Below are 26,375 nucleotides of genomic sequence, written 5' to 3'. Positions count from 1 at the left end.
TTATGTCAGCATTTCGGTCGAGTATTTAGGTCAGGTTTATAGCTGGTTTTACAAAATTAACCTAAAAGAGCCAATAAATAGCAAGAGATAGTAAGCAAACTAAATTGATCGTTTAAAAAATTAGTAAAGTTCAACATTTTATAATATAAAAAAAGCTATTATGTTGAACAGAACCAGCAATGAATAGGATGTGATGTGTTTACAACGTCTCGTTTATGGGAACAAAAAAATTACTTAAGAATTTAGAAACAGACTATGCACCGGAAAATTTCTTGAGAATCTCGTTTTGGTGGCAAGTTGACATTTTGGATAGCAGACGATTATGTACGTGTGGGACAGCTTCTCTTTCAATTGGAAAATTGTATTAAAATGCAGTATAATTTTATGGTATAAATTTCCATCTTTTATATAATATATTCATTTTATTATTCGAAAAGATACATATTAAATATGATTTTCTTTGTTAAAAGTTCAAGTGGGTCTTCATGCTGACATCGAGAAATCACATTTTCATATGCAATTAGGGTAGAAATGTGCGATAGTTTTGCACACTTTATGAATATCACTTTCTTTAATTAAAGGAAGACCTTTCTTTCTTGATACAAATTGGATTTACGACCAAAAACAACACGTAATCCAATGTTTACAGGAATGTCGTATCGTTGCGCAGAATTACCCGACCTGCCGCAAATAGTTTTTATAATTTTCTAACATTTGCACGACCTACTGTAACTGGCTAATATTTAACTAAAATATATCGTTCTCTGAAATAGATCCATTTTCTAGTGTTTTAAAACGCATATAGAATGCTCACTATATTTTATCGAATGAGAACTCAAGAAAGTTTAAAATGACTGTTCAAGTCTGTGGGTCGTTTACAGTGCAAATATTTAAAGTCAATCACTAAAGACAAGGAGAACACAAACATATCCTGACTTCGATATATTAACAAAAGCTGCTACGAGTTGCATCTTTTAGTATCTACATTTGTAACCGTAAAAAATAAATTAAAAATATTCGGTGTCATGCAATTTAAGTATTAATATAAACATCAAATGATTTTGAAAATAAGCTCATATTTGTTTAAGGTTAGACTTAATCAAGGTGTCAGAGGCTTTAATTCCTCCAAAGAGAATCAAGCATTTTTTAAACTCACATCAAACCGTTCATCTAACAACGATCAACCTAAATTTTCCTTTCCGTATACGTGCATTGTCTCCATTTCAAAAGCAATTTTGTTCTTTCTTTTAAAAGTACACCCATAACATGATTACAACCTGAAACCTCGATGTTGTTGTAAATTCATATATTTTCGAGTCGAATGACAGTTGCATGGGAATCTTGTTGTTATGTTTCTTTAACCAATTACAGACCCTCGTTTAGAGCCCCAACAGGAGACTCTGCTACTTAAGGCAAAAGCAGCGATAGTAAAACTGGTTTTAACTGGCTCAAACGCGTTGTATCCAATCTCGCTATATATATCGCGCACCCGGTCCATTGTTCAACATTGAGTTGATTTAATATATAGAGAGTGTATGATAACTGTTTGGCTGTGATTTGGTGAGCAAAAGAAAGAAATGAGGAAAGATCTAGTTATCATCGTTCTTGTTGGTGTGTGCCTGGCTTTTTCAGAGGCGGCAGCGAAAAATAAGAAAAAAAAGCCTGCTAGTGGAGGAAAGCCACTACTTGGAGGCTTCCAGAATGTTGATGCAAACAATCCTGACGTTAAAGCTGCAGCGGATTTTGTATTGAGCGAAATTAAAAAAGACGCAGCCTGCACCGGTGTTACCCTCGTCGAAGTTACAAAGGCGAAACACAAGGTAAGTCCGTCTGTCAGTTTGTTTGTCTCTACTGAAGGTATTCGACAAACCGTCGCAAATTATGCATAAACTTTAAAATACGAATAACAAAATAACCTGTGGCGAGTGCCTTTAGTAATTGACTTGTACACTGTTGGTATTTCAAAAGGCGGTCGCTAACAAAGCGTTAACCTTTTCTCCCTCCTCTGAACGATGTATATACATTTTTTTTTTCCGCACGTAATTTGGCAAATCCTGTTTTTTAAAAATCGTTTTACAAAATAAGCACATTTTTCTTAGTCAGCTACTTTTAACCTCGGTAACTATGAAGTATGCGAAATTAGCTGAAAATCGGTTTTATTGGCGACAATGCAAAGTTGCTGTAGCCCATTGCCAGCTGACCATCAGACCTTTCTTAGAGTGGGTCACATTAACTGAAGACTTGGAATATGGTGTAAAAATAAATAATAAAAAAACAAACAAAAAACTCCACCACATTCCTTTGGTTTCTGAACTGAGAGGGTTGAATAGAAATACATTCTGGTGTCAAAACTGGGGTGTATATGGTGTCTAAATAAAAATCTGAGGGTAAAAGTAAATGCATAACAGAGATCGGAGATCTTATTTTTGAAAATTTGCTGAAGGCAGTTGTTTTTAGAAATAAGCTGAATAGCGTGGACATTATCTGATATCTCATGGAAAAATGTAGATTAAAACAGGACCTCCGACTGTTGAAAACATAATTATACAGGGATAACTACAGAACAGACCTGTAGACTCCATGCCGTTTACCGTTTATGTTTGGCAACACGTTCGCTTGCTCATTCGCTAGGCTTGGAATTTAAGAAGTGGATCATACAAGTGCAGATGAGCAAATTTCCTAAGCACAGATTTCATGCAAGGATGGGGGAGGGGACGGCATTGGGAAGTGAAAAACGCCTGTAGTAGCGGCTGCTAAATTATCAAGAGGTCATGATTTAAGTCCTATGCGTTATTACGCTCGACTTGTAATTAAAACCAAATGTTGGTTGCAACAGTACGCTTTCTACAAACACCGAGTTCAGCTGTGCTGGAGCTGTAGAAAAGAATCAGATAACGTCCATTCGAGATCGAACATGGCAGGGTTTGCTGAGGCTCAGTCGGAGAACACATATGAAAAAAAAAAGGGGGGGGGGATCTCTGCCCGATTTAACTTATTTAAGATCACAGCTTGTATGTAATGAAGGGGGCGGGGGGGGGGGGAATTGCAAATTGAATATTTGAAATATCGCTTATTAAACGGATTCCAGCCCTAATTGAAAGAGGACTTGGGTAGGGTGGATTCGGACAGAGTAATTGTTGATATTTCCGAAATAAATATTGAAAACATAGGCCTTCCCCAGCTGATTATTTGTCTTGCAGGCCTAATGTAAATATATTAATCAGCTTAAAACTTAACTAGTCCCACATGTAAGACCTAGCACATTTTGATTTTGTTTAGGTGCTATGTTCAGCTGTCTTACTATCCAAATAACGGCCTTGTATAATGTATTCCGATGTCGTTGACATCAGAATGAGTAATCCAAGTTTCAGGAACGTCTCACACACTTGGCAGCCTATATCGACATTTTTCCAAAATTTTTTGTGTAATTACTTACTGTGCTGTCTTTATCCTGGTGGAATGAAAATATGACACTAGCAAATGGATGCATTTTCACGTTCCATTGACATGCATTTGAATTTGTTGCAATGCGAGGTAGTCGAGGTATGCCAAAGTAAGTTCAAGTAGGTTCATGTTGGGGATATGTTTCTTGAACGAAACGAACCGTTGCTTACAGTTCCAATAGGCATAATATATTTTTTATTCGTTTCGTTAAAAAATAATATTTCAACTTTATCCGATTTTGGCATTCTCGGCTTTCATCGCTTTCCAGCCAACTGAAAAGTAGGCCAAAGAAACTTGAAAACAGGTCCATTTCTTTTGTGAGAATTTGAATTTATTAGAGAAAAGGCATCATAGTAAGTAAAGTCTGGCTAAAACATAACTTTACTTTGGAGAAAAGCGTCGTTATTTTAGTTGTCATTTGTGTGAAATATTCCTGGAAATTTTACTTTCGTAATGATGTTAGTCGACATCAAAACACACTACACAGCACTGTTAGTTAGGCTGTAAGACCCTGATGCCCAAAACATAAATATCAGCGTCCGGTCTTACAGGTAGGACTAAGAACTTCACGTGCAACAGATGCTTTTATTTCAGAAGTTATCTTGGATTTGTCATTAAATTTCAAAACAAATGTGGATATTTAATCTTAGATTACTTATCATTTGACATATACCAACCACCATGTCGGCCAATTCTGCGTGTCAGGTAATTCTGCACAATGATACTTCATTTTGTAAATATCGGATCATGTGTTATTTTGGATCAGAAATCCATTTTGTATCAAGAAAGAGTGATCATACTTTAATTAAGAAAAGTGATATTCATGAAGTGTATAGAAATGTCCCACATTTAGACTTGAAATGCATATGAAAATGTGATTTCTTAATGTCAACTTGAAGACCCACTCCATGACCTTCTTTAACCTGTAACCCAGAAAATTCCAGAGGCTCCTGTCATTGCTTTCAATTGACCTGTTGTACATGTACTCTGTGTAAGGGAGGACACTTGTCTTGCTCACACGCCCTATTTAAGAATAAACGCTGATATTTCAAGTTATGCTTTGCATAGCTTTATAAATTTGGTACCGATATTTAGCTCAGGCATTCAACTGTATTTTATCAATAGTTTTGACCTGATATCATACCTTTAAGGAATGCCAAATCAATTTCCCATGCTACTGCTTGATATGGCCCTGATTGCGCCCGCTTAATATGCAAGTGAGATCCTGCTGAATGGAATACTGTCCTTGCATTGGTCAAAAGAAAATGACGTCCTGTATTTATTTTAGTCCTACAATGTAAGACAGCGCATGTTTTTGTTTAAGTGCTATGTCTTACTATCCAAATAATGGGCTTGTATAGCATGTTCCGATGTCGTTGACGTATGACAGGTCAATTGTAAGCAACAATACGAGTCCCCGTGGAAAATTCTATTTACTATGTATCTTTTAGAATCATACAAATAAATACATTATATAAAAGATGGAAATGTTTACCTTAAAAAAAATTCTGCATCTTAATCAAAGTTTCTAATTTCGTGACAGGTCAATTGTAAGCAACAATACGAGCCCCCGTGGAAAATTCTATATACTATGTATCTTTTAGAATCATACAAATAAATACATTATATAAAAGATGGAAATGTTTACCTTAAAAAAATTCTGCATCTTAATCAAAGTTTCTAATTTCGTGACAGGTCAAATGTAAGCAACAATACGAGCCCCCATGGAAAATTCTATATACTATGTATCTTTTAGAATCATACAAATAAATACATTATATAAAAGATGGAAATGTTTACCTTAAAAAATTCTGCATCTTAATCAAAGTTTCAAATTTCGTGAGTTGTTCCACACATACAAAATAGTCTGCTACCCAATGTGTCAGCTTGCCGCTAGAATGGGATTCACAAGAAATTCACTGGCATATAGTCTGAATTCTTTATTAATTTTTCCCCCATAAACACATTACATACTGTTTGTTGTTGTTTCTCTTACACATAATAGCTTATTTTTCTAAAATGTTGAACTTCACATAATTTTTTTACAAGATCAGTTTAGTATGCTTAATATCTCTTGCCATTTTTTGGCATTAGGTTGAATTTTGTAAAACTATCTATAAACGTGACCTAATTGCTTGACCGAACTGCTGACAGAAACAGTCCAGAGTACTTTCATTTCTATAGCCCAATGGATAAACATTTTATCTTTTCAAAGCTGTGTGCAGAATAGGCAGAAATATCGTGAATCATGAAAACATGGGTGTGGTATCCTGTGCATCCAAGATTAATATTATTTTGAACAGATTATTCTGGTGACAATTGCCTATTTTCAAAGGTTGAGCATTGCAGTATTTTATTTTTCATCAGTTAGTTGAATTCTGTATGTGTTTTGCATCAGTATCGGTGATGGAAACCTTAGGTGTGCAGCAATGCCCGACAGCATTGTATAGGTCTCTTTTGTTAGGTCTTACTCAAGAGGACTGCTATTTGTCATATGAAAGACAATTGAAGAGCTTTTTTTAAAAAGAATTTTAGAATTATCAGTATTACTCCTTGTTATTCTGACTTGTAATGTGTACTGCTCTTTGTGATACATACCACCATGTCAGCTAATTCTGCACATCGGGTAATTCAATGAGACCGCATGACCAACTGTAGCTGCCATTTCTCATACTCGAAATTTACAAGATTTTTGTCTGCGTCTACATCACTTAAGTCATCAGAATTTGATAATTTATAAAAACTAATTGCTGCCTACATCAATATCAGAGCCCTTACCTAAGTTATTGAATCTTTCATAGTTGTGATTCTAAATGTGAAAACTTTGTAAGTACTGAATGAAATCCGCGACCTCCATTTTGGAGAGTGGAGTTTACGAACCAGTTAGTTTAAATAGTAGATATCGACCAGAGCATAAACAGTGACCACGTGATTTGACATAATTGTCATTTGCAGAAATGAATGTAGTATTTAACAGGGGGTTTTCCACGAAGGTGGTGCTGCAAAAACCGGCTGAAAATGGCTGATGTTTATAGCAGACGTCAAAAGGTGCTTCCATGTGAACGGAGTAGAAGTGTCCAAAGGCATTTGCACGAGGTAAAGGGTTAAAATAGTTGCAAGAAATGGCTAAAATGATCTGTATCAGGACCATGACAGCAAACACTAGGCTCAGTTTTGACATTAGTATTCTACAATACTCCTAAAATAAATTGAACCCAAATCTTGCTGCATATACCCAGATTTCCGATCCAAAATAACAGCAAAGCAATATATACAAATATGGGATGGCATTTCCATACCAAGCTATAAATCATGCTTATGCACTTTGATTCCCATTTATGATGCCAAAGAATCGATCCGGAAACATCTAACTTGGAGAATTTGGTCAAGTTTTATTAAAATGTATGCCTAAAATATTTTTCATCTTTCTTGCTCATGCACAGTTTAACCCTTTACCTCATGCAAGCACCTTTGGATGCATGCTGTAAACAGCCATCTTTAGCAGGTTTCCGTAGCGCCAACTTCGGGGAAATCCCCTATCAGATACCTCATTCATTGCTGTTAATGACCACCATTACGTCAGATCACGTGGTCGATGTCTATGCTCTGGTCGAAATCTGCTATTTAAAGTAACTGGGTCATATTCTCCACTCTCCAAAATGAAGGTTGCGGATTTCAACTATGAAAGCTTCAATAACTTGGGTAAAGGCTTTGATATTGATGTAGGTGGCCAACAGTTTTTATAAATTATCAAATTCATATGACTTAGTGATGTAGATGCAGACAAAGAACTTGTAAATTTCGAGTATGAGAAATGGCAGCTACAGTTGGTAAGGCAGCTTCACTGACTTAACGGTGAACGAGTTCTCTCAAGATTTTAAAGCACATACAAAATTCTTCCGTGAAAAATAATTACAAAGCTATAACGATTGGACTTTGCTCTTAAATTTTTCCACACATAATAGATGTGTACCAAAAATGTAAAATGGTTAAAATTGCTGATAAACATAATACAATGCTTAACAGTTGACAGGCAGGCCTATGCATATGGAATCGAATAGGTAACAGGTGTTCTATTTATAGCACGCAGCACTGGGTAACTATACTGTATGAGGTAAAGGGTTAACAACCATTATGGTGGCCTAGTTGTTAGAGCATGTGCCTCAGATGCGGGAGGTTGTGGGTTTGATCCCCTGCAGAGGCATACCAAAGACTGCAAAAATGGTACTAGTACATCTGCCTTGTTTGGTGCTCAACATTAAGAGGTTTAGTTTTAGGACTGGTTAGCCTGGTGTCAGGATAATGTGACTGGGTGGGGGACATCATGCTACATGTCTGAAACATGATGCGCCAGTGCTAGGCGTCACTATAAACTGCTACATTGCAGACATTGTAACGATATACCTGAAAAATTGTTTAAGCCATGTTAAAAATCCAAATCACACACGCACATGCATGCAACTATTTTAACAAAAAATTTTAACCATGCACACTTGCTTCCTCTTAATTTTTGTCAGCTTTGTCCTCTTCTGAATACAAGTTGTACAGGTCCTGTTCAGTAATTGTCAATTTTATGAATTTGATTACATGTACCATTAAATGGCAGTTCATTTCACCTCATTTGTCTCATTGAAAGGTTGTTATTTACATGTCCATAGAAATGCATTCAACATAGAGCCCTTGAAACCAAGTAATATTGGAATTGTAAACAAAATGACTTGCAGATTTTGAAACAACATAACTGCCAATTTTTAAAGATATCAGACTAGATTAGGTGTCAACATAAAGGTTAAAAATAAATTTTATGACTAATTCATTTAAATCTAATACAAAATAAGTGCAAACAGGTAACGCAACAGGTAAAATACATGTATTCAGCTATTTACCTTTCAGAAAACTTGGAAAGTTCCCAAATATTTGACCCTAGATTTACTCTTGAATAATTACAGTAGCAATAGAATTATTTCTTTCCAATATTTGATGTGTAGAAGCTTGTCAATTTCTTGTTGGAGTATATCGTGAGCAAAACTTGAATTTTCACAAAGCTGTTTTTCTTCTATTTTCAAGTAAAGTTTAACTGAAAACACCAGAATAATAATTGAATTTATAGAAGAATCTTAACATATAATGTCTCTACATGTAATATTTAATCAAGTGTCACCTGCAGGGAAGTTTTTATTGCATTAATAGTTTAGTAGGAAAGTCCATAACAGAAGGGTTTCTTGCATTAACTAGGAGTGGAACTTTGCATTTGTGGCACATTTGCCTAGTTCTTAAGGCTCAAAGGGATTGTGTGTCATAGACACACCTGGATGACTGTCCTTGTAGTTTTTGTGCTTCTTGTTGGAGACTTCACACAAACTGTCAGCAATCCCACTTAGTACTGGCCAGTGTGCTTTCTTGTCCAGTCTTTTTCATCAGTGTTCATTTGTCTTGGTCTTTTGAAGGCTCTTCTTACTTGCTGAATATTTCCAATTAGCTCATGGGCCACACCCATATGAATGACAAGTCTATAGCTCTTCTGGGTAGATTATGACCCACAACTGTACTCTCCAAGACAATGACTTGATGATACCATTGCATGGTTTTCTTTTTTCTTTATTTAATCTTGTGCTCTGGTCTAATCTGTCCACACCTCCCATGGATTTTGGATAGTCTGTCACCAAGGTGAACAAAGAAGCAGTCTTTGTTCTATCTTTATTCTGATGTTCTGTAGTTTGATGCTTTTGGTTGGTGATCATGAAAGATGGTAGACAATACAATTGTCTTGTCTTCCTCTATACAATATAGATATGATATATGCATGATATGCTTTTGGTTGGTGATCATGGAAGATGGGAGACAATACAATTGTCTTGTGTTCCTCTATACGATATAGATATGATATATGCTTGATATGCTACTGTTTGGTGGTGATGGTAGACAATACACATTTTTATAGCAGCAGCATTTCATTTTACCATGGCTTTGGGAAAATATTTATTTGTTCTTACTGTTCACTCAAGCATGTTCTCCATTGGTACAGGTAATTGGCTTGCCAGGTGAGGGCTTTTTATAGAAATTGTCAGTGTACATCATCTCATAGCCCTTCATTTCATTTGATTTGGTAAGAGCAATTGCCACTTTACAGGACATGTCAGGGTCGCCATTCACAACTTGTCCATTTTTCCAGCATTAATGTAACAATGTGACGTCACACCATCTACCAGAACCAATATCTGTATTCCCGTGTTCCAAACTTGACCGGCTTATCTTTAATGTATTGATTGAAGCTCAATATCCCTTTATGTACGCATAGGAAACAGGAGATGTGAAACCTCTATAATAATTTGTCTAATACCTAACTGTTCAACTGGATTCATCTGGCATTTGAATTTTAGCAGACACTAGACAAACTTTTTAAAAAAGTTAAGCAGCTTATTTAATTGATGCAGCCTGACATTCACTGTTGGTGGACTATTTGTTTTATTCAACACATTAATATTATTAATCCTTGATCGTTTCTCTCTGGAGCAAATATAGGCTGTTCTATAGAATTTGGGAGGTGCATCAAGCCTACTTAGGCAGGTGGGGGGTGTAAAAAAAAGTATGCATGTGTACCGGGGTGTGTGGGTCAAGCATTGCCAGGTTTTTGTGTACATGGATGGCCCCCTAACTTTTTTGTGAGGGACATATTCAGACTCTAATGTACGTCTTTAATGGTCTAACAAATTCATTACCTTGTGTAAATCGTCATTTGCTAAACACTTGTCAGTGAAGTGCAGGTAGCCTCTGATCCGAAAAAAATACATCACTGGACATAACTAGGCCAACTTGGGATCCCAGAAGACCGTGCTTCTTGTCACTTTCTGACCAATACAATTCATCCCTGTCAAATTTCATGGTGTCCATAATAATTTCATAAAATGTTGATTTCCTCCAGAGATGAGAAACATCCACACACCTGTTGCCTTGGACATGTTTCATCTTCACATTCAGATTTCTTAGATATTGTTTTTGGAAACTTCATAACTGAGAAGATCTTGAAATATTCTAGAGCTTTCCATGAGCCATCGGACACTGGAATGGGTGGGTGGGGGTATCAAACCATCTCAAAAACTGAATGAAATCTTGTTGGTTTTTTGACTGTCAAAACAAAATTCTGAGACTTGTACACTTAATTTAAAGATCTTGAAATCCACACATCTCTCATTTTCATCCAACTGTACTGAAATTGGTAAAATCCTGATAATTCATACTCTGACATGTAATTCTCATCTGATCTTTCTTTGAACTCCGCCGTTTTGGATAAAAATGTCACCATTCGGAAAACAAGTACAAGTGTCTTTGTAGTTCCATTATTTATTGGTGTGTTTTGTTTAAGCTAAACTCTACATTACAAGAAGGAAGTTATTAGAGATATCCCAGAATTTATAAAGTTGGATACTAAAATGTTGTCGAAGAAAACTGCCCCAGATCAGTGAAGCCGCCCATAGTATTTAGAAACTTGTTTCCCATGGACTGGAAAAATGGTTCATACTTTTGTTTACTGATCATTATAATATATATAGTGTTTAACAAGCACTTTTTAAAAAAGTGCATAATTTTAAAAATAGTGCAATATGAAACCCTTTTTTTCTGGTTTAAAGGAGGATATTTCAGGTTTGTTTGAATTAATAATTTAAGTACTTGACTCAGAGGTCTCGCTAGGATTTTCAAACTAGGAATCCAGGACTCCCATTTTGGTAAAAATAGGAATCCCACCATCAAAAGTTACGGTCCCTTCAGAATCAACACAGATGTGAGTGCATCTGTTTTTGATGGAGAGGTTTTCATGATGTAATCACTCACTATAACATAGCTTCATTACAACAGTCCATTGACAGGATTGCAAAGTTATGGTTTATTTATTTGTATACGTACTTGTAGTAATTTTAGGCACTAGTATCTGATTTACTGTTTTTCCCCGTATTTTCGCAAATAGTGTCAAGTCAGAAAACAGCTTAGACCTTAGAGCGCATCTCGCGAATTCCACAACATAGCATTGTCCCACACGTTTCTGACCTACATAATTTGCATTTTGAAGTTAAATCTTTAATAAAATAATACATAGGCTTTGGTTTCAATGATTTGTTTATTATTTCTAAATATATTTGCCTGATGATTTAAGAAAACAGACAGTGTAATAAACTGGTACATCCCAGACTTAGCGAAGTCTGCCATTATTTCCCATTAGGCCTACTGGTTCACTTACAGTTTCAAACTAATTTTATGACGAAATATTGTATAAAAGGCAGTTAATATATATCCAGATCACCGATTCTGATCTTAAAACACAAGTTTGTATGTTTTATCATCAAAGGATAACATGCAGGAAATTGATAGCTGCTACCTTACTCAGAAAAGGGTTAATGGTCAATCAGCTATCAAAACATAATGCTTGTGAATGGGCAAGAGTTTGTTTGTCAAAGTAATTGATATAAAAACTAGGCCTAGCTACTGATGCCTTGATGAATGCATTTTGCTACAACACTAGAACTAACTGGGCTAATGCAAGGGGCATTTTAAAAAAATATGGTATGGTAAGTCAATGTACCTCTTAAATAATCACAGAGCGAAGTCGTTTTCGCTTTCCTAACATAAGAAGACAAAGTTTACATTCAGAAATGAACACAATAACAAAAGCTAAAGTTGTTTATTTGATGTTCTTTTATAAATGACCACATGTACATCTCTGGGTCTTTCTGCCTCTAAATTCAATCACTGTAAATAACAGTACATTTTCCCACCCGGCTGCCAGTCAAAGCCTTTGAACTTGCCGCCCAGCTATTGCATCATGTTCTTTTTTATTTGCTCCTATAAAATAGCAACATGTATGTACATCAAGGGGTATTTCAGTCACTGAATTCTGTCATTGTAAATATCAGCACAGCTAATTGATCAACACATTTTCCCACAAAGCAGGTGGGTGAAGCAGGACTTGCAAGTCTTTGAATTTTGCCGCACACCTATTACATGTGTACAAATGACTCCCGCCTCAGTGATTTTCTGAGTTCCAGATCAAAAATTGGCATCCAAATACGCGTAATGAAGCGTTTCCGAGATCTCTGTTGACTGATCATTAAATAGTCACTTAAAAGTTTCGCTTTTGTACCACATCTGGTCTACTTGTATCAAATAAGAGGCTACACTTACTATGTGTTGCACAATTAAATTCTGATTGGTGATTATTGCTCAGGCTTTCCACCAGACTCACTATTCATAAGCAGATCTATGAAGTCGCTAAGAAGAATGTCACAAATATAGTCCATGCAGCGAAATCAGCCCACTACACTACCAAGATCATGGAAAGTTCCAGCTGCAAAGAGCTCTTCGAGATTACTAACAAGCTAATGTCAAGGAACAAATCAACACCACTTCCAACTACCTTCTCTCCAGTCGACCTTCTGGACATGTTTGCAGATTTCTTCCGTGACAAAGTACAAACCATTAGAGATAAGCTTGATACCACAATTTCAATTGGCTCATCGTCACCATACAGTTGGGATACAGAATTTGAGCGGTAACCATTAGCAGCATTTGAACCTTCTCTATGGATTTCGTACGTACAATCCTGATGAAGAGTGCACCAAAGTCATGTGAACTTGATCCAATTCCAAGATCACTGCTGCTTGAGTGCTTAGATCCAGTATTGCCTTCACCAACTGATGTTATTAATACCTCTCTCTTATCTGGGGAATTGCCATCATTTTTCAAAACTGCCATTGTAAAGCCTCTGCTGAATTAACCAACACTAGACCATAACGATTTAAAGAACTGCTGCCCAGTTAATAATCTCCCATTCATTTCAAAAATCTTAGAAAAGGTTGTTTTATCCCAGCTTGTATCTCATCTAAATTCAAATAGTCTTTTTGGCAGTGTACAATCTGCATATCGCCCTTGCCACAGTACTGAAACCACTCTTCTAAAAGTAGTTAATGACATTCTCTCTGCGTTGGATAGCGGCAAGATTACAGTCCTCACCCTCCTTGATTTGTCTGCAGCATTTGACACAATAGACCATGATATATTATTTCACCATCTCCAGCATGTATTTGGCATTCATGATACAGCCTTACTGTGGTTCAAGTCCTACTTGGTCAACAGGACACAAATTGTATCTGCAAATGGAATACACTCCAGCCCAGTTGATCTATGTTGTGGTGTTCCACAGGGTCTGTTCTTGTTCCTGTTCTCGTCATTCTGTACACTCAGTCACTCTCAAGTCATAGATCATCATCCATTGTCTCACCAATTGTACGCTGATGACACCCAAATAGACAAATCTAGCCACCCAACTGAAGTTGATGCTACCATCCAAGGTGTGGAGAGGTGCATTTCTGATGTGAAATCATGGATGACATGTAACAAGCTGCAGATGAATGATGATAAAACTGAGGCCATTCTGATCACAACACAAAGACTTTCTCATTCACATCCTTTACCTCAAACAATAAATATCAGCAACACCAACATTAAATTCACACAATCAGTACGAAACCTAGGTGTTACTCTGGACAGTACTCTCACATTACACCAACATGTCATGAACATATGCAAGGCTGCATATCTTGAGCTAAAACGCATCAGCTGAATTTGCAAATATCTTTCAGTTGATGCCACTAAAACACTTGTGTGTTCATTAGTACTTTCAAGACTGGACTATTGTAACTCAATTCTGTCTGGTTCATCTCAGTATCTACTCCAGGAACTTCAAAATGTTCAAAACACAGCTGCTCGGATCATACTTAAAGTACCACGATCAGAGCACACCTCCCCGCTGCTCTGTACCCTACACTGGCTATCCATTCGATCCAGAATTAAACACAATATGTTCTCTGTGCTACATTTCACTGTCGGACTCTAGTCCAACATACCTATCTGACCTCACCCATGTGTACACACCAGCAAGATACTTACACTCCTCTTATGACAATCGTATACTCATTATTCCCACTATAAAAACAAAGTCATATGGACAGTGTTCTTTTGCACACCAGGGCCCAGGAACATAGAATGAATTGCCCACTGAACTTAGACACAAAGACACAGTGATCACATTCAAGAGTGCTCTCAAAACTCACTTATTTCGACTGCAAGAACTTAAAGACCTAATAATGTTCCTACCTGAAATATTCTCAGCATGTTTTTTATTTTTTAATGCTTTTCTAATTTCATGTTGTTTGTTTTTGTAATAATATTATTATGTTTCTTATCTTAGTAGGTGTTTAATGTTGTAAAGTGCTTAGAGCTTCTAAAGATTAGGCGCTATACAAAGTCCTCATTATTATTATTATTATTATTATTAGTTCAAATCCAAAGTAGAACAAAAACCACCAATCAGAAATACTTGTTGCTTATTTACCATGTGACATACCAGAAGTATTACCATCCAAATACTCCATATATATAAAAGAATGGAGAAACTTGGTGATAAATTGGCTATTAAATGATCCATGAAGTACTCGAATTGTAGACAAGGAACAAGTTTGGAATACCTCCTTTAACAATTAAGCCCAGGAGGTTTTTGTCCTTTAACAGATACATGTAATAGGGACTACATACATTCTGGGATAAAATTTTGTGAAGGAGTAGATTCTATGAGTTGCAGTCATCTTATTAATAGGTCTGTTTTTATAATACCAGAAAATCGTGTTTTGGGTTTATTTCACAAAATCTAGAAATTCCAGAATGAGGCTTTCCTGCTTGGAGACTTGTACTCAAAATGTCATTATGTGACATTGATGAAAGCCTAGATTATTTACAGTGTTACTATGTAACAGTTAAAAAGAAATTAGAATTTGAACAGTGATAGTATCCGCAGATTAAAAGACATTTTCTTGATAGAATTTCATGAGGAAATGGCACCGTTTATTCTGTGTTCGAGGGCCGCACCATAAAGCCTTGAAAATCCAAGTGAAGACATGAAATTGATAAAATATTTTTAAAGCATTTATCACTGCTCTTTCTGAATGACTGGTCATAGCATGCTAGGATTTTCATCAGAAGTCTTGTCTAGTTGGTTCTTAATGAAATAGTACCAATGTGATGTCCAATATGGCTGTCATGGCACCCATCCTGAAAATCTTGTTATCGCTACTCTTAAATGGACATTGTATAGACTGGTTTTTATCCTGAAAATTTGGGCTTTCCTTGGTCCTAAATGAAAATAGTGCTACCTAGGCATCTAGTATAGCAACCAGGGTGGACATCTTGAAGCAACTTATTTCTGCTACTCCTCATATTGACATTGAGCCTAAATGCAAATGGTGATGAACTGATGCCATAGCATCCTGACCATTTGAATATTCTGCTAAATGGAAAGTCCTGTTGGCATCGGGTTTTCACCAGATTGAGGGTGGGAGTAGGTGTTGTTGGTCCTAAAAGAAAATGTTTCTTCTTGGACATCAAATCTGGATGCAGCATTGGTCAGCATGAAAAATATTGCTACTCCAAAAGAACTGCATGAGGTTTTCATTGGAAGACTTCTTATGGTGTCTAATTGGTAATAAATACTGCATGGGGTTTTCATTGGAAGACTTCTTGTGGTGTCTAATTGGTAATAAATAACGAATCTGCCAATAAGACGTTTAATATGGGCACCTTGTTCGCCATCTTTAAAATCTTGTTGCAGCTTTTAAAAGGAATTTTGGGGAGGGGACACTAAGGCAATAATATTTCTTATGGTGGGGAGGGAACACCAAGGCATAAGACTTCTTACAGTGGGGAGGGGGGCACCAAGGCATAAGACTTCTTAGGTGGGAAAGGGATACCAAGGCACCAACTTTCATTGATTACTTTCACATCTCACCACTGTCCATGCAAGCTCTAGGCCTAGGTCGACCAATGTGGGCATCTGAAAATGCTGCAGTAGCTCCATAGAAAGTGGGTCTTCACCAGACGACACCATGTCTAGCTGGTCCTAAATGAATTTATGCAGATCTGACATACCATAAATTTTGCATTCCCTACCACTTGTCCCCCATTTGTGGGCTATATACCTGCATCTTGTACATTTTGATTTTTACTCATATTGCCACCTTGTAGTAAATTTTTAAAAGACTAATTTCCTATTTTAAACAATGCACCAGAATTGAAATAGCATGTCAAGTGTGGAGCACAAAGTTAATGCGTTACATTTCAGTTAAACTTGTCAAAGTTTAAAGACAATAAAATAACACAAAGACCAGATCAAAATAATCAGTGTGTTTAGTTTAATAACGAATTTATGACGACTGGAAGTGTTGTGTTTACTTAAAATCTTCAGCTGCTTATTCGGAGCTCCTATAGATGAATCTACTTCAGGAATAATTTCACATTGCCAGAATCCATGCCAAATATTAGTTAGCGTTATTATTTATTGTAAAGTTGGAAGATATAGTTCATGCCATCCGGTGATTATTTATGGGTAGGTGACAGTTGATTTTGAATTTTTGCTAATGGGTAGGCATGGCTTTGGTACTTATTCAACAAAGAAAACATGGTATCAGACAGTTCAATATGAGGAAACTAATTAATGGATTGATACAGTTTGGTTGAAACAGCTCTGCTGCAGTGCTATGGTAAACAGAATGATCACTATACCTTAGCATTTTTATTCTTTGTTTCTAATGAAAAGAAGCCAACACAGATTTTGCTCATTTATTGTTCTTTTTCGAAAATCTGCACGTTACATACATGGGTAGTCTGTTTTTTCACACACAATAGCAAAAATTACAGGACATGCACAAATGCATGTTATTTGAACATGTGTTATATTTGCAAGTTTACGTTAGTATGGCTTCAGTGACAGCCATCTTGTCTTCCAGCAGTGCTGGTTTGTTCCAGATGAAAATGGTGTGAAGACGTGCCACATAGCCCAGTTTAATAATCTTGTTGCTCAAAAATATCAGATGGTTTCAACACTTGGCAATTGATTAGAGTAAAAGCCTTATTTTCAATTCTGGAAATTCTTGGCGGGGGGGGGGGGGCAGTAGAGCATGAACACTTTTGAGGGACATATTTCACTTTTTGGATTGCAAGGCACATTTTTGAAACATTTTGTGATGCTACTGCTAATGCTAAAAAGAATAATTCTTGGAATATCCCAGGTAAGACCAATAAATATTTTCATATCTCTTTATTTGCAGGTTGTTGCAGGATCTGTTTATGACCTGAAGCTGAAGTTCAAAACAGCTGCTGTAAGTAGTAGTTTCTTGATCAAAATAATATTACTTGCATGTTACAAAATAGTAATCTGTATTCATAATGACTGCAATAGTAATCTGTATTCATAATGACCACAATAGTAATCTGTATTCATAATGACCATAATAGTAACATGTACTCATAATGACCACAATAGTAATCTGTATTCATAATGACCACAATAGTAATCTGTATTCATAATGACCACAATAGTAACCTGTACTCGTAATGACCACAATAGTAATCTGTATTCATAATGACCACAATAGTAATCTGTACTCATAATGACCACAATAATAATCTGTATTCATAATGACCACAATAATAATCTGTATTCATAATAGATACAGGGTAAATTTTAATATTTTATGTCCCTTGTACTTTAAAAAAGAAATGGTTTACAATGTAGGTAAGATTTGATGAAGAACTGAAGATTGGATTTGAAAATCTGTCCATTATTTCAGCCAGGACATGTCTTGCAGGATTTGTACCACATAGAACCCTATTTTTACAAAAAATGAACTAGTATGTGAAAAAAGGAACAAGGTTTTTAAAATGGTTGTCTTTAATACATGATCTGCCAACAAGTCAGTAAATGTTGGAATTGCATGATCTATTTTTGGAAAATAAACAATTCATTTAATGTTTTTAATTTAACTGGTTGCTGTGCTTGGACTATCATTCAACCCCACATCCAAAAAAAAAAAATGTGTGGAAATGGGAATGGCTCAAGTGGAAAGTTGATGGGAATGTAGTTGAAGAATGCCAGAAGAATGCCATTTTGTAATCTTTGCAAGAAAGATTCGAATTTCACTGTTCATCGTTTTTAGATACAGGAAGAGCATCTAGCTATGATGTCACAACATAGTAGTAAGTGTACTAATATCAATAATAGAAAGCAGCATCTGTCTGATGTCACAACGTAGTAGTAAGTGTACTAATATCAATAATAGAAAGCAGCATCTGTCTGATGTCACAACGTAGTAGTAAGTGTACTAATATCAATAATAGAAAGCAGCATCTGTCTATGATGTCACAACGTAGTAGTAAGTGTACTAATATCAATAATAGAAAGCAGCATCTGTCTGATGTCACTACATAATAGTAAGTGTACTAATATCAATAATAGAAAGCAGCATCTGTCTATGATGTCACTGCGTAGTAGTAAGTGTACTAATATCAATAATAGAAAGCAGCATCTGTCTGATGTCACAACGTAGTAGTAAGTGTACTAATATCAATAATAGAAAGCAGCATCTGTCTGATGTCACAACATAGTAGTAGGTGTACTAATATCAATAATAGAAAGCAGCATCTGTCTGATGTCACAACGTAGTAGTAAGTGTACTAATATCAATAATAGAAAACAGCATCTGTCTATGATGTCACTGCGTAGTAGTAAGTGTACTAATATCAATAATAGAAAGCAGCATCTGTCTGATGTCACAACGTAGTAGTAAGTGTACTAATATCAATAATAGAAAGCAGCATCTGTCTGATGTCACAACGTAGTAGTAGGTGTACTAATATCAATAATAGAAAGCAGCATCTGTCTGATGTCACAACGTAGTAGTAAGTGTACTAATATCAATAATAGAAAGCAGCATCTGTCTATGATGTCACTGCGTAGTAGTAAGTGTACTAATATCAATAATAGAAAGCAGCATCTGTCTGATGTCACTACATAATAGTAAGTGTACTAATATCAATAATAGAAAGCAGCATCTGTCTGATGTCACAACGTAGTAGTAAGTGTACTAATATCAATAATAGAAAGCAGCATCTGTCTGATGTCACAACATAGTAGTAGGTGTACTAATATCAATAATAGAAAGCAGCATCTGTCTGATGTCACAACGTAGTAGTAAGTGTACTAATATCAATAATAGAAAACAGCATCTGTCTATGATGTCACTGCGTAGTAGTAAGTGTACTAATATCAATAATAGAAAGCAGCATCTGTCTGATGTCACAACGTAGTAGTAAGTGTACTAATATCAATAATAGAAAGCAGCATCTGTCTGATGTCACAACGTAGTAGTAGGTGTACTAATATCAATAATAGAAAGCAGCATCTGTCTGATGTCACAACGTAGTAGTAAGTGTACTAATATCAATAATAGAAAGCAGCATCTGTCTATGATGTCACTGCGTAGTAGTAAGTGTACTAATATCAATAATAGAAAGCAGCATCTGTCTGATGTCACAACGTAGTAGTAAGTGTACTAATATCAATAATAGAAAGCAGCATCTGTCTGATGTCACAACATAGTAGTAGGTGTACTACTATCAATAATAGAAAGCAGCATCTGTCTGATGTCACAGCGTAGTAGTAAGTGTACTAATATCAATAATAGAAAGCAGCATCTGTCTATGATGTCACTGCGTAGTAGTAAGTGTACTAATATCAATAATAGAAAGCAGCATCTGTCTGATGTCACAACGTAGTAGTAAGTGTACTAATATCAATAATAGAAAGCAGCATCTGTCTGATGTCACAACGTAGTAGTAAGTGTACTAATATCAATAATAGAAAGCAGCATCTGTCTATGATGTCACAACGTAGTAGTAAGTGTACTAATATCAATAATAGAAAGCAGCATCTGTCTGATGTCACAACATAATAGTAAGTGTACTAATATCAATAATAGAAAGCAGCTTCTGTCTGATGTCACAACGTAGTAGTAAGTGTACTAATATCAATAATAGAAAGCAGCATCTGTCTATGATGTCACAACATAGTAGTAAGTGTACTAATATCAATAATAGAAAGCAGCATCTGTCTGATGTCACAACGTAGTAGTAAGTGTACTAATATCAATAATAGAAAGCAGCATATGATGTCACAACGTAGTAGTAAGTGTACTAATATCAATAATAGAAAGCAGCATCTGTCTATGATGTCACTGCGTAGTAGTAAGTGTACTAATATCAATAATAGAAAGCAGCATCTGTCTGATGTCACAACGTAGTAGTAAGTGTACTAATATCAATAATAGAAAGCAGCATCTGTCTGATGTCACAATGTAGTAGTAAGTGTACTAATATCAATAATAGAAAGCAGCATCTGTCTGATGTCACAACGTAGTAGTAAGTGTACTAATATCAATAATAGAAAGCAGCATCTGTCTATGATGTCACTGCGTAGTAGTAAGTGTACTAATATCAATAATAGAAAGCAGCATCTGTCTGATGTCACAACGGAGTAGTAAGTGTACTAATATCAATAATAGAAAGCAGCATCTGTCTGATGTCACAACGTAGTAGTAAGTGTACTAATATCAATAATAGAAAGCAGCATCTGTCTGATGTCACAACGTAGTAGTAGGTGTACTAATATCAGTAATAGAAAGCAGCATCTGTCTGATGTCACAACGTAGTAGTAGGTGTACTAATATCAGTAATAGAAAGCAGCATCTGTCTGATGTCACAACGTAGTAGAAAGTGTACTAATATCAATAATAGAAAGCAGCATCTGTCTGATGTCACAACGGAGTAGTAAGTGTACTAATATCAATAATAGAAAGCAGCATCTGTCTATGATGTCACTGCGTAGTAGTAAGTGTACTAATATCAGTAATAGAAAGCAGCATCTGTCTGATGTCACAACGTAGTAGTAAGTGTACTAATATCAATAATAGAAAGCAGCATCTGTCTGATGTCACAACGTAGTAGTAAGTGTACTAATATTAATAATAGAAAGCAGCATCTGTCTGATGTCACAACGTAGTAGTAAGTGTACTAATATCAATAATAGAAAGCAGCATCTGTCTGATGTCACAACGTAGTAGTAGGTGTACTAATATCAGTAATAGAAAGCAGCATCTGTCTGATGTCACAACGTAGTAGTAGGTGTACTAATATCAATAATAGAAAGCAGCATCTGTCTGATGTCACTACATAATAGTAAGTGTACTAATATCAATAATAGAAAGCAGCATCTGTCTGATGTCACAATGTAGTAGTAAGTGTACTAATATCAATAATAGAAAGCAGCATCTGTCTGATGTCACAACGGAGTAGTAAGTGTACTAATATCAATAATAGAAAGCAACATCTGTCTGATGTCACAACGTAGTAGTAAGTGTACTAATATCAGTAATTGAAAGCAGCATCTGTCTGATGTCACAACGTAGTAGTAAGTGTACTAATATCAATAATAGAAAGCAGCATCTGTCTATGATGTCACTGCGTAGTAGTAAGTGTACTAATATCAGTAATAGAAAGCAGCATCTGTCTGATGTCACAACGTAGTAGTAAGTGTACTGATATCAATAATAGAAAGCAGCATCTGTCTGATGTCACAACGTAGTAGTAAGTGTACTAATATCAATAATAGAAAGCAGCATCTGTCTGATGTCACAACGTAGTAGTAAGTGTACTAATGTCAGTAATTGAAAGCAGCATCTGTCTGATGTCACAGCGTAGTAGTAGGTGTACTAATATCAGTAATAGAAAGCGGCCAGCACATCCAAAAGAAGCTGCATACAGAAAAATTGAATATCAGAAGCACACATTTTTACAGCTAATATCCATCAAGGTGTTTAAAAGGGGGGGGGGGAGAAACCATGTTGAGAAAAAGGAATGAATACTGAGCAGAAAATATCACTTGTAACAAAAAGGAAAGCAACAGATTTTTGTCGAGGCTGCGAAAAGAGCAAGGCTGGTATATTTATATCAACGTATTATTTCTAGTGGTGGAAGAGACAAGTGATTTTATGTGATTATTTGTATATAGTTGGTGTATTTTGTGTATATATTATAGATTTTTTCAGAAAAGAGAAAAGTATATATTTGCTGCAAAAATTGATAAATAATACACATAAAATAATAACTTCTAATATTAATGGAGAAGAATTTGATATGACAGTGAATATTGTGAAGTTCTTATAAAGTTTATCATTTTTTACTTCAATTTTAAAATGAATGTTATGTATTAGGATACTGAAGTCTACTAGTGTTTTAATGATTGTAACATGCATTTTTGGTTGGGCGCTTCAGACCCCTGGATCAGGAGTGATGCTTTGGGGGAGGACCCCAAAACCCTCCTTCAGATGTTTTCTTCTTCAATTTCTTTTTATGGAGGACAAAAAATCATGCCTGAAAATGATACAAATTATTACAGATACAATGACTTCAGTGAACAAGCTGGTAAACGAAAAACTACATGAAAGTCCAAAAGAAAGTAAAACACTGATGAAATAGATTTTGCAGTGGCAGAACAAAAGAAAAACATCACACCCTGAAGAAATTTCTTGAAAGTTGAAACTTTGCAAAAGATGAAGCCACTGTTTGAGACAAAAAAAAAATTGTAGACTTTCTCCATACAAGCATGATCATAGGCATTAAGGAGGAAGATCATAAGCAAAAATATTTTGTTTTTCATGCAAATAAAATGCACTATAAACAATGGCATTTTTAATTTTGAGGTTGGTTGGTTTTCTATTTCAACTGAAGGATGACAGTTGGGCTCTTTGTATTGGCAAACCTGGCTGAACTGTCAAATTATTGAAAAATTTTGGGTAGAAATTTGAAGGACCCACATTATCAGTTCAATAAAAATTTGCACTTTATCTTAATAGAAGATTTGCATAAAACTTTTGTAAAATGAATGTAATGAAACGTGTACTGGCAAGATGACATTTCTCTTTATGACAGATCATTGTTCCTACAATATTGAGGATGACCAGACTCGTTGTAGCGATACATGTAAAGTAATCCTATTTATTTTAATGAAGTTTTTGTTTTTATTTAGAATAAGGTAAAGAAGTGCAAAGTCATGGTGATGAGGGATTTGCCAGACACGGCTTCAGGAAAGACAGTTGGTGAACACAAATTGATGTCTTCAGGCAAGGCAAAGAGCAAGCCATCCAAGAAAGACTGTGCATGTGTCAACTTCACCAATTAAAAGGTGACAAAACATTTTTCTCTCACCAAGCTACAAGGCAAAACTAAAAAACTAAGCTACATAAGATGGTAATGACCAAATCCTGAGTAAATTTGTTCCAAGGCAGTTTTAAAGTGATACCAATAAGTTTTTTTTTTCCTTTCTTCAAGACTGATCACTCTTATTTGCATCACAAGTTTTTATATAAAATGTTCCATTAGTGTTGGAACAGGGACACTCGATACCACAAAAGTTGTTACTGATAATTTGTTTTTTTTAAAATTAAATTAAAATAATTTGATTAATGTATTTATTGGATAATCTTGATCAGTTTGTACCTTTTGAATGATAAGCTTATCTGGAATATGTATTGTAATCATTTTGACTGTCAACAGTTTTCTTTCAAGCATATACTGTTTTTTGGTTGGTATTTTTGCAACATGGGATAGTTGCTTATAATGTAATATATGGTACACAATAATTTTGATATTTATTTTTATCCTTTAAATTGCAGGTGGAAGATGTCTAGAAAAACAGGAATATTACTTTCCATTACACCTAAACACCAGTCTTTTATTGTTCATTCCGCTGTATACTTTGGATGGTGATGTCGTGAAATGAAGTTGAGGATGTTTTACGATACATGGATCCAGTATTGGAGCTGTTCATATGTCATTCACAATCTTTTAACATTTATGTACCTTCTTGCTTTGACTATCATGCAGTATGTTTGGTCGTCGTTGAATATCATTCTAAATTGTATGTACTGTGACATGTAAAAGCAAATGTTGCATTTGTGTCATCTTCAAAGACAAATTTTGATACATGCCAGATTAATCAAAAGTAACAAGTACTTTTATTACCCAATTAGTATAATGTTCACTGTACATCCCAGTTTTGAGACCATGTCCAATTTCAGTTCGGAAGATATCCAGAATTTCATTGTACCCTTTTTATGTTTGTGAAAGAGACGTTTTTGCTGATTTGGAAGAAATTGCTACAATCGATAGAACTAGGAATTGAGCACGTTCTCATATTGAGATGTTTGCAGAAAGCAGACCCAAAAGCGTAATCCTGATATATTGAAATTGCAAGGGAGTGTTGTTTAACGCCCGAGAAAGAACATGTACCATAAAAAGAATAATAGATTAGTTTATATATAGACGCATTCTCAAGTAGCTGTCGATATTAGTGCCATTTCATCACAGTCAATACATGCATAGGAGTGGACAGCAACTCTGAGGATATAATTATACCCAGTGAAATTGCATATAATCGATGTTCCATTTCACTACAGGAAGTATTAACAACCTCATTTACAATGTTTTTTTCTTTCTATTTTCTTCAGGGCCATGTGTTTTTATGTTTAATATGAAAAGTAATGAAGAATTTGTTTTGTTGCGTCGTGTACTATATAGTAAAATACAGCTCATGGACCTAAACTACTATTTGTGATAATAGAAAAAAACATTGCGATAATCTTGAAGTTTGTTCTTGCGCTTTTTATTTACAATAAAAAAGCCTCGTCAAAAGCATACAGTAATGATAGTATTAATATTTCATTTTTAAGTAGAGGAGCTTATAGTTTTAAACAAATTTTTTTTTATTTAGAACAAGATCCTATTCGTGGAAAACAGTTGTTTTTTTTAATAGCTTTTATATGAAATAAAAAATTTTTAACAATTTTCTGGTCACTTGTATGTTCCTATTGGTGATATTTGTTTAACACTCATCTGCCGACTCGATACATTTGTTGGCATATTGAGTGTAGGTGAGAGGCATAGATACCGCTTTTATTTTGACTGCAAATTCTTAGATTTTTATTTTCAGTAAAGTGTTACATAATAGGAACTGAAATGGGTCCCTTTATTGGTCATTGTTAACAAAGTCGGGTCAAATGGATGTGCTTTATTCCCACTTTGGGAACAATTTACAAGAATTTGAAAATACTTTGAAGATCCAACAGCAGGGAATTGGGGGTCATGTTTTGGTGACCATTGAATTACCTAATGCAAATGCAGCTTTCAAAAATCTGAAAGCGAGGCAAATTGTTTGGAACACATTGATGCGCTTCAGACATACTGCCCAAACATGAAGATACACTACCATCTGATTGATAAAATTAGTGACAATGGTAATAATATGAGTCGCCAGAACATGATCCCTATGTGGTAATTATCAGATCTTCACATAGGACAGTGGCGAGAGATCTGATTTTAATCGGGCCATAGTTTGTCTCAACTAGAATCAATCTCCAGTCATTGACCTTTTCAGTTATGCTTCTAAATATCCTCGTATGTGCTGCTCATAAATTAGAAGTATGCATTCCTTTTAGACCGTTGTTGTTAATGGTTGTCATTGGTGAAGAACCCGTCATTTCCTGCTACCATACCAAGACAAATGACCTTACAACAGAATGCACAAGCAGCCTGTTTGAAAGGAGTGTGCTCCATGTGTTGTTCAAAATTGATAAGAAACTGACAGTAGACTTTGATACACTGGTAATAGGCTGGGTTACAATAATCTTAAGATCCTGAAACTGAGGATATTTTTAACTTGCCTATTGATGGAATCCTGAAACTGAGGATATTTTTAACTTGCCTATTGATGGAATCCTGAAACTAAGGATATTTTTAACTTGCCTATTGATGGAATCCTGAAACTGAGGATATTTTTAACTTGCCTATTGATGGAATCCTGAAACTAAGGATATTTTTAACTTGCCTATTGATGGAATCCTGAAACTGAGGATATTTTTAACTTGCCTATTGATGGAATCCTGAAACTGAGGATATTTTTAACTTGGCTATTGATGGTAGTATTGTATATCCTTATTTAC

At 35.4% G+C, this 26,375-nt stretch overlaps 1 protein-coding gene across 1 annotated transcript; it reads left to right on the top strand.

Moving 5' to 3' along the window:
- Nucleotides 1-1,453: 1,453 nt before the first annotated feature.
- LOC149802427 (uncharacterized) lies at nt 1,454-25,219 on the top strand. Its single transcript, XM_089951638.1, has 4 exons — nt 1,454-1,820; nt 17,592-17,642; nt 23,405-23,560; nt 24,051-25,219. The coding sequence occupies exons 1-3, from the start codon at nt 1,578-1,580 to the stop codon at nt 23,555-23,557; spliced, it is 447 nt and encodes a 148-aa protein (XP_089807764.1). The 5' UTR covers nt 1,454-1,577; the 3' UTR covers nt 23,558-23,560; nt 24,051-25,219.
- Nucleotides 25,220-26,375: the final 1,156 nt, after the last annotated feature.

This window comes from Sinohyriopsis cumingii, chromosome 3, assembly GCF_028554795.1.
Source record: "Sinohyriopsis cumingii isolate HCF-2022 chromosome 3, ASM2855479v2, whole genome shotgun sequence".
Classification (NCBI taxonomy): domain Eukaryota; kingdom Metazoa; phylum Mollusca; class Bivalvia; order Unionida; family Unionidae; genus Sinohyriopsis; species Sinohyriopsis cumingii.
Note: the sequence above shows the minus strand (reverse complement) of the source record. Positions and strands in the feature narration are given on the sequence as shown.

What these genes read in the sequence shown, in the direction of transcription:
- LOC149802427 (XM_089951638.1), top strand. Translation starts at nt 1,578, where the DNA reads ATGAGGAAAGATCTAGTTATCATCGTTCTTGTTGGTGTGTGCCTGGCT. An exon ending in TTACAAAGGCGAAACACAAG is followed by an intron (nt 1,821 to 17,591) that starts GTAAGTCCGTCT and finishes CTTTATTTGCAG; the next exon opens with GTTGTTGCAGGATCTGTTTA. An exon ending in TGAAGTTCAAAACAGCTGCT is followed by an intron (nt 17,643 to 23,404) that starts GTAAGTAGTAGT and finishes GTTTTTATTTAG; the next exon opens with AATAAGGTAAAGAAGTGCAA.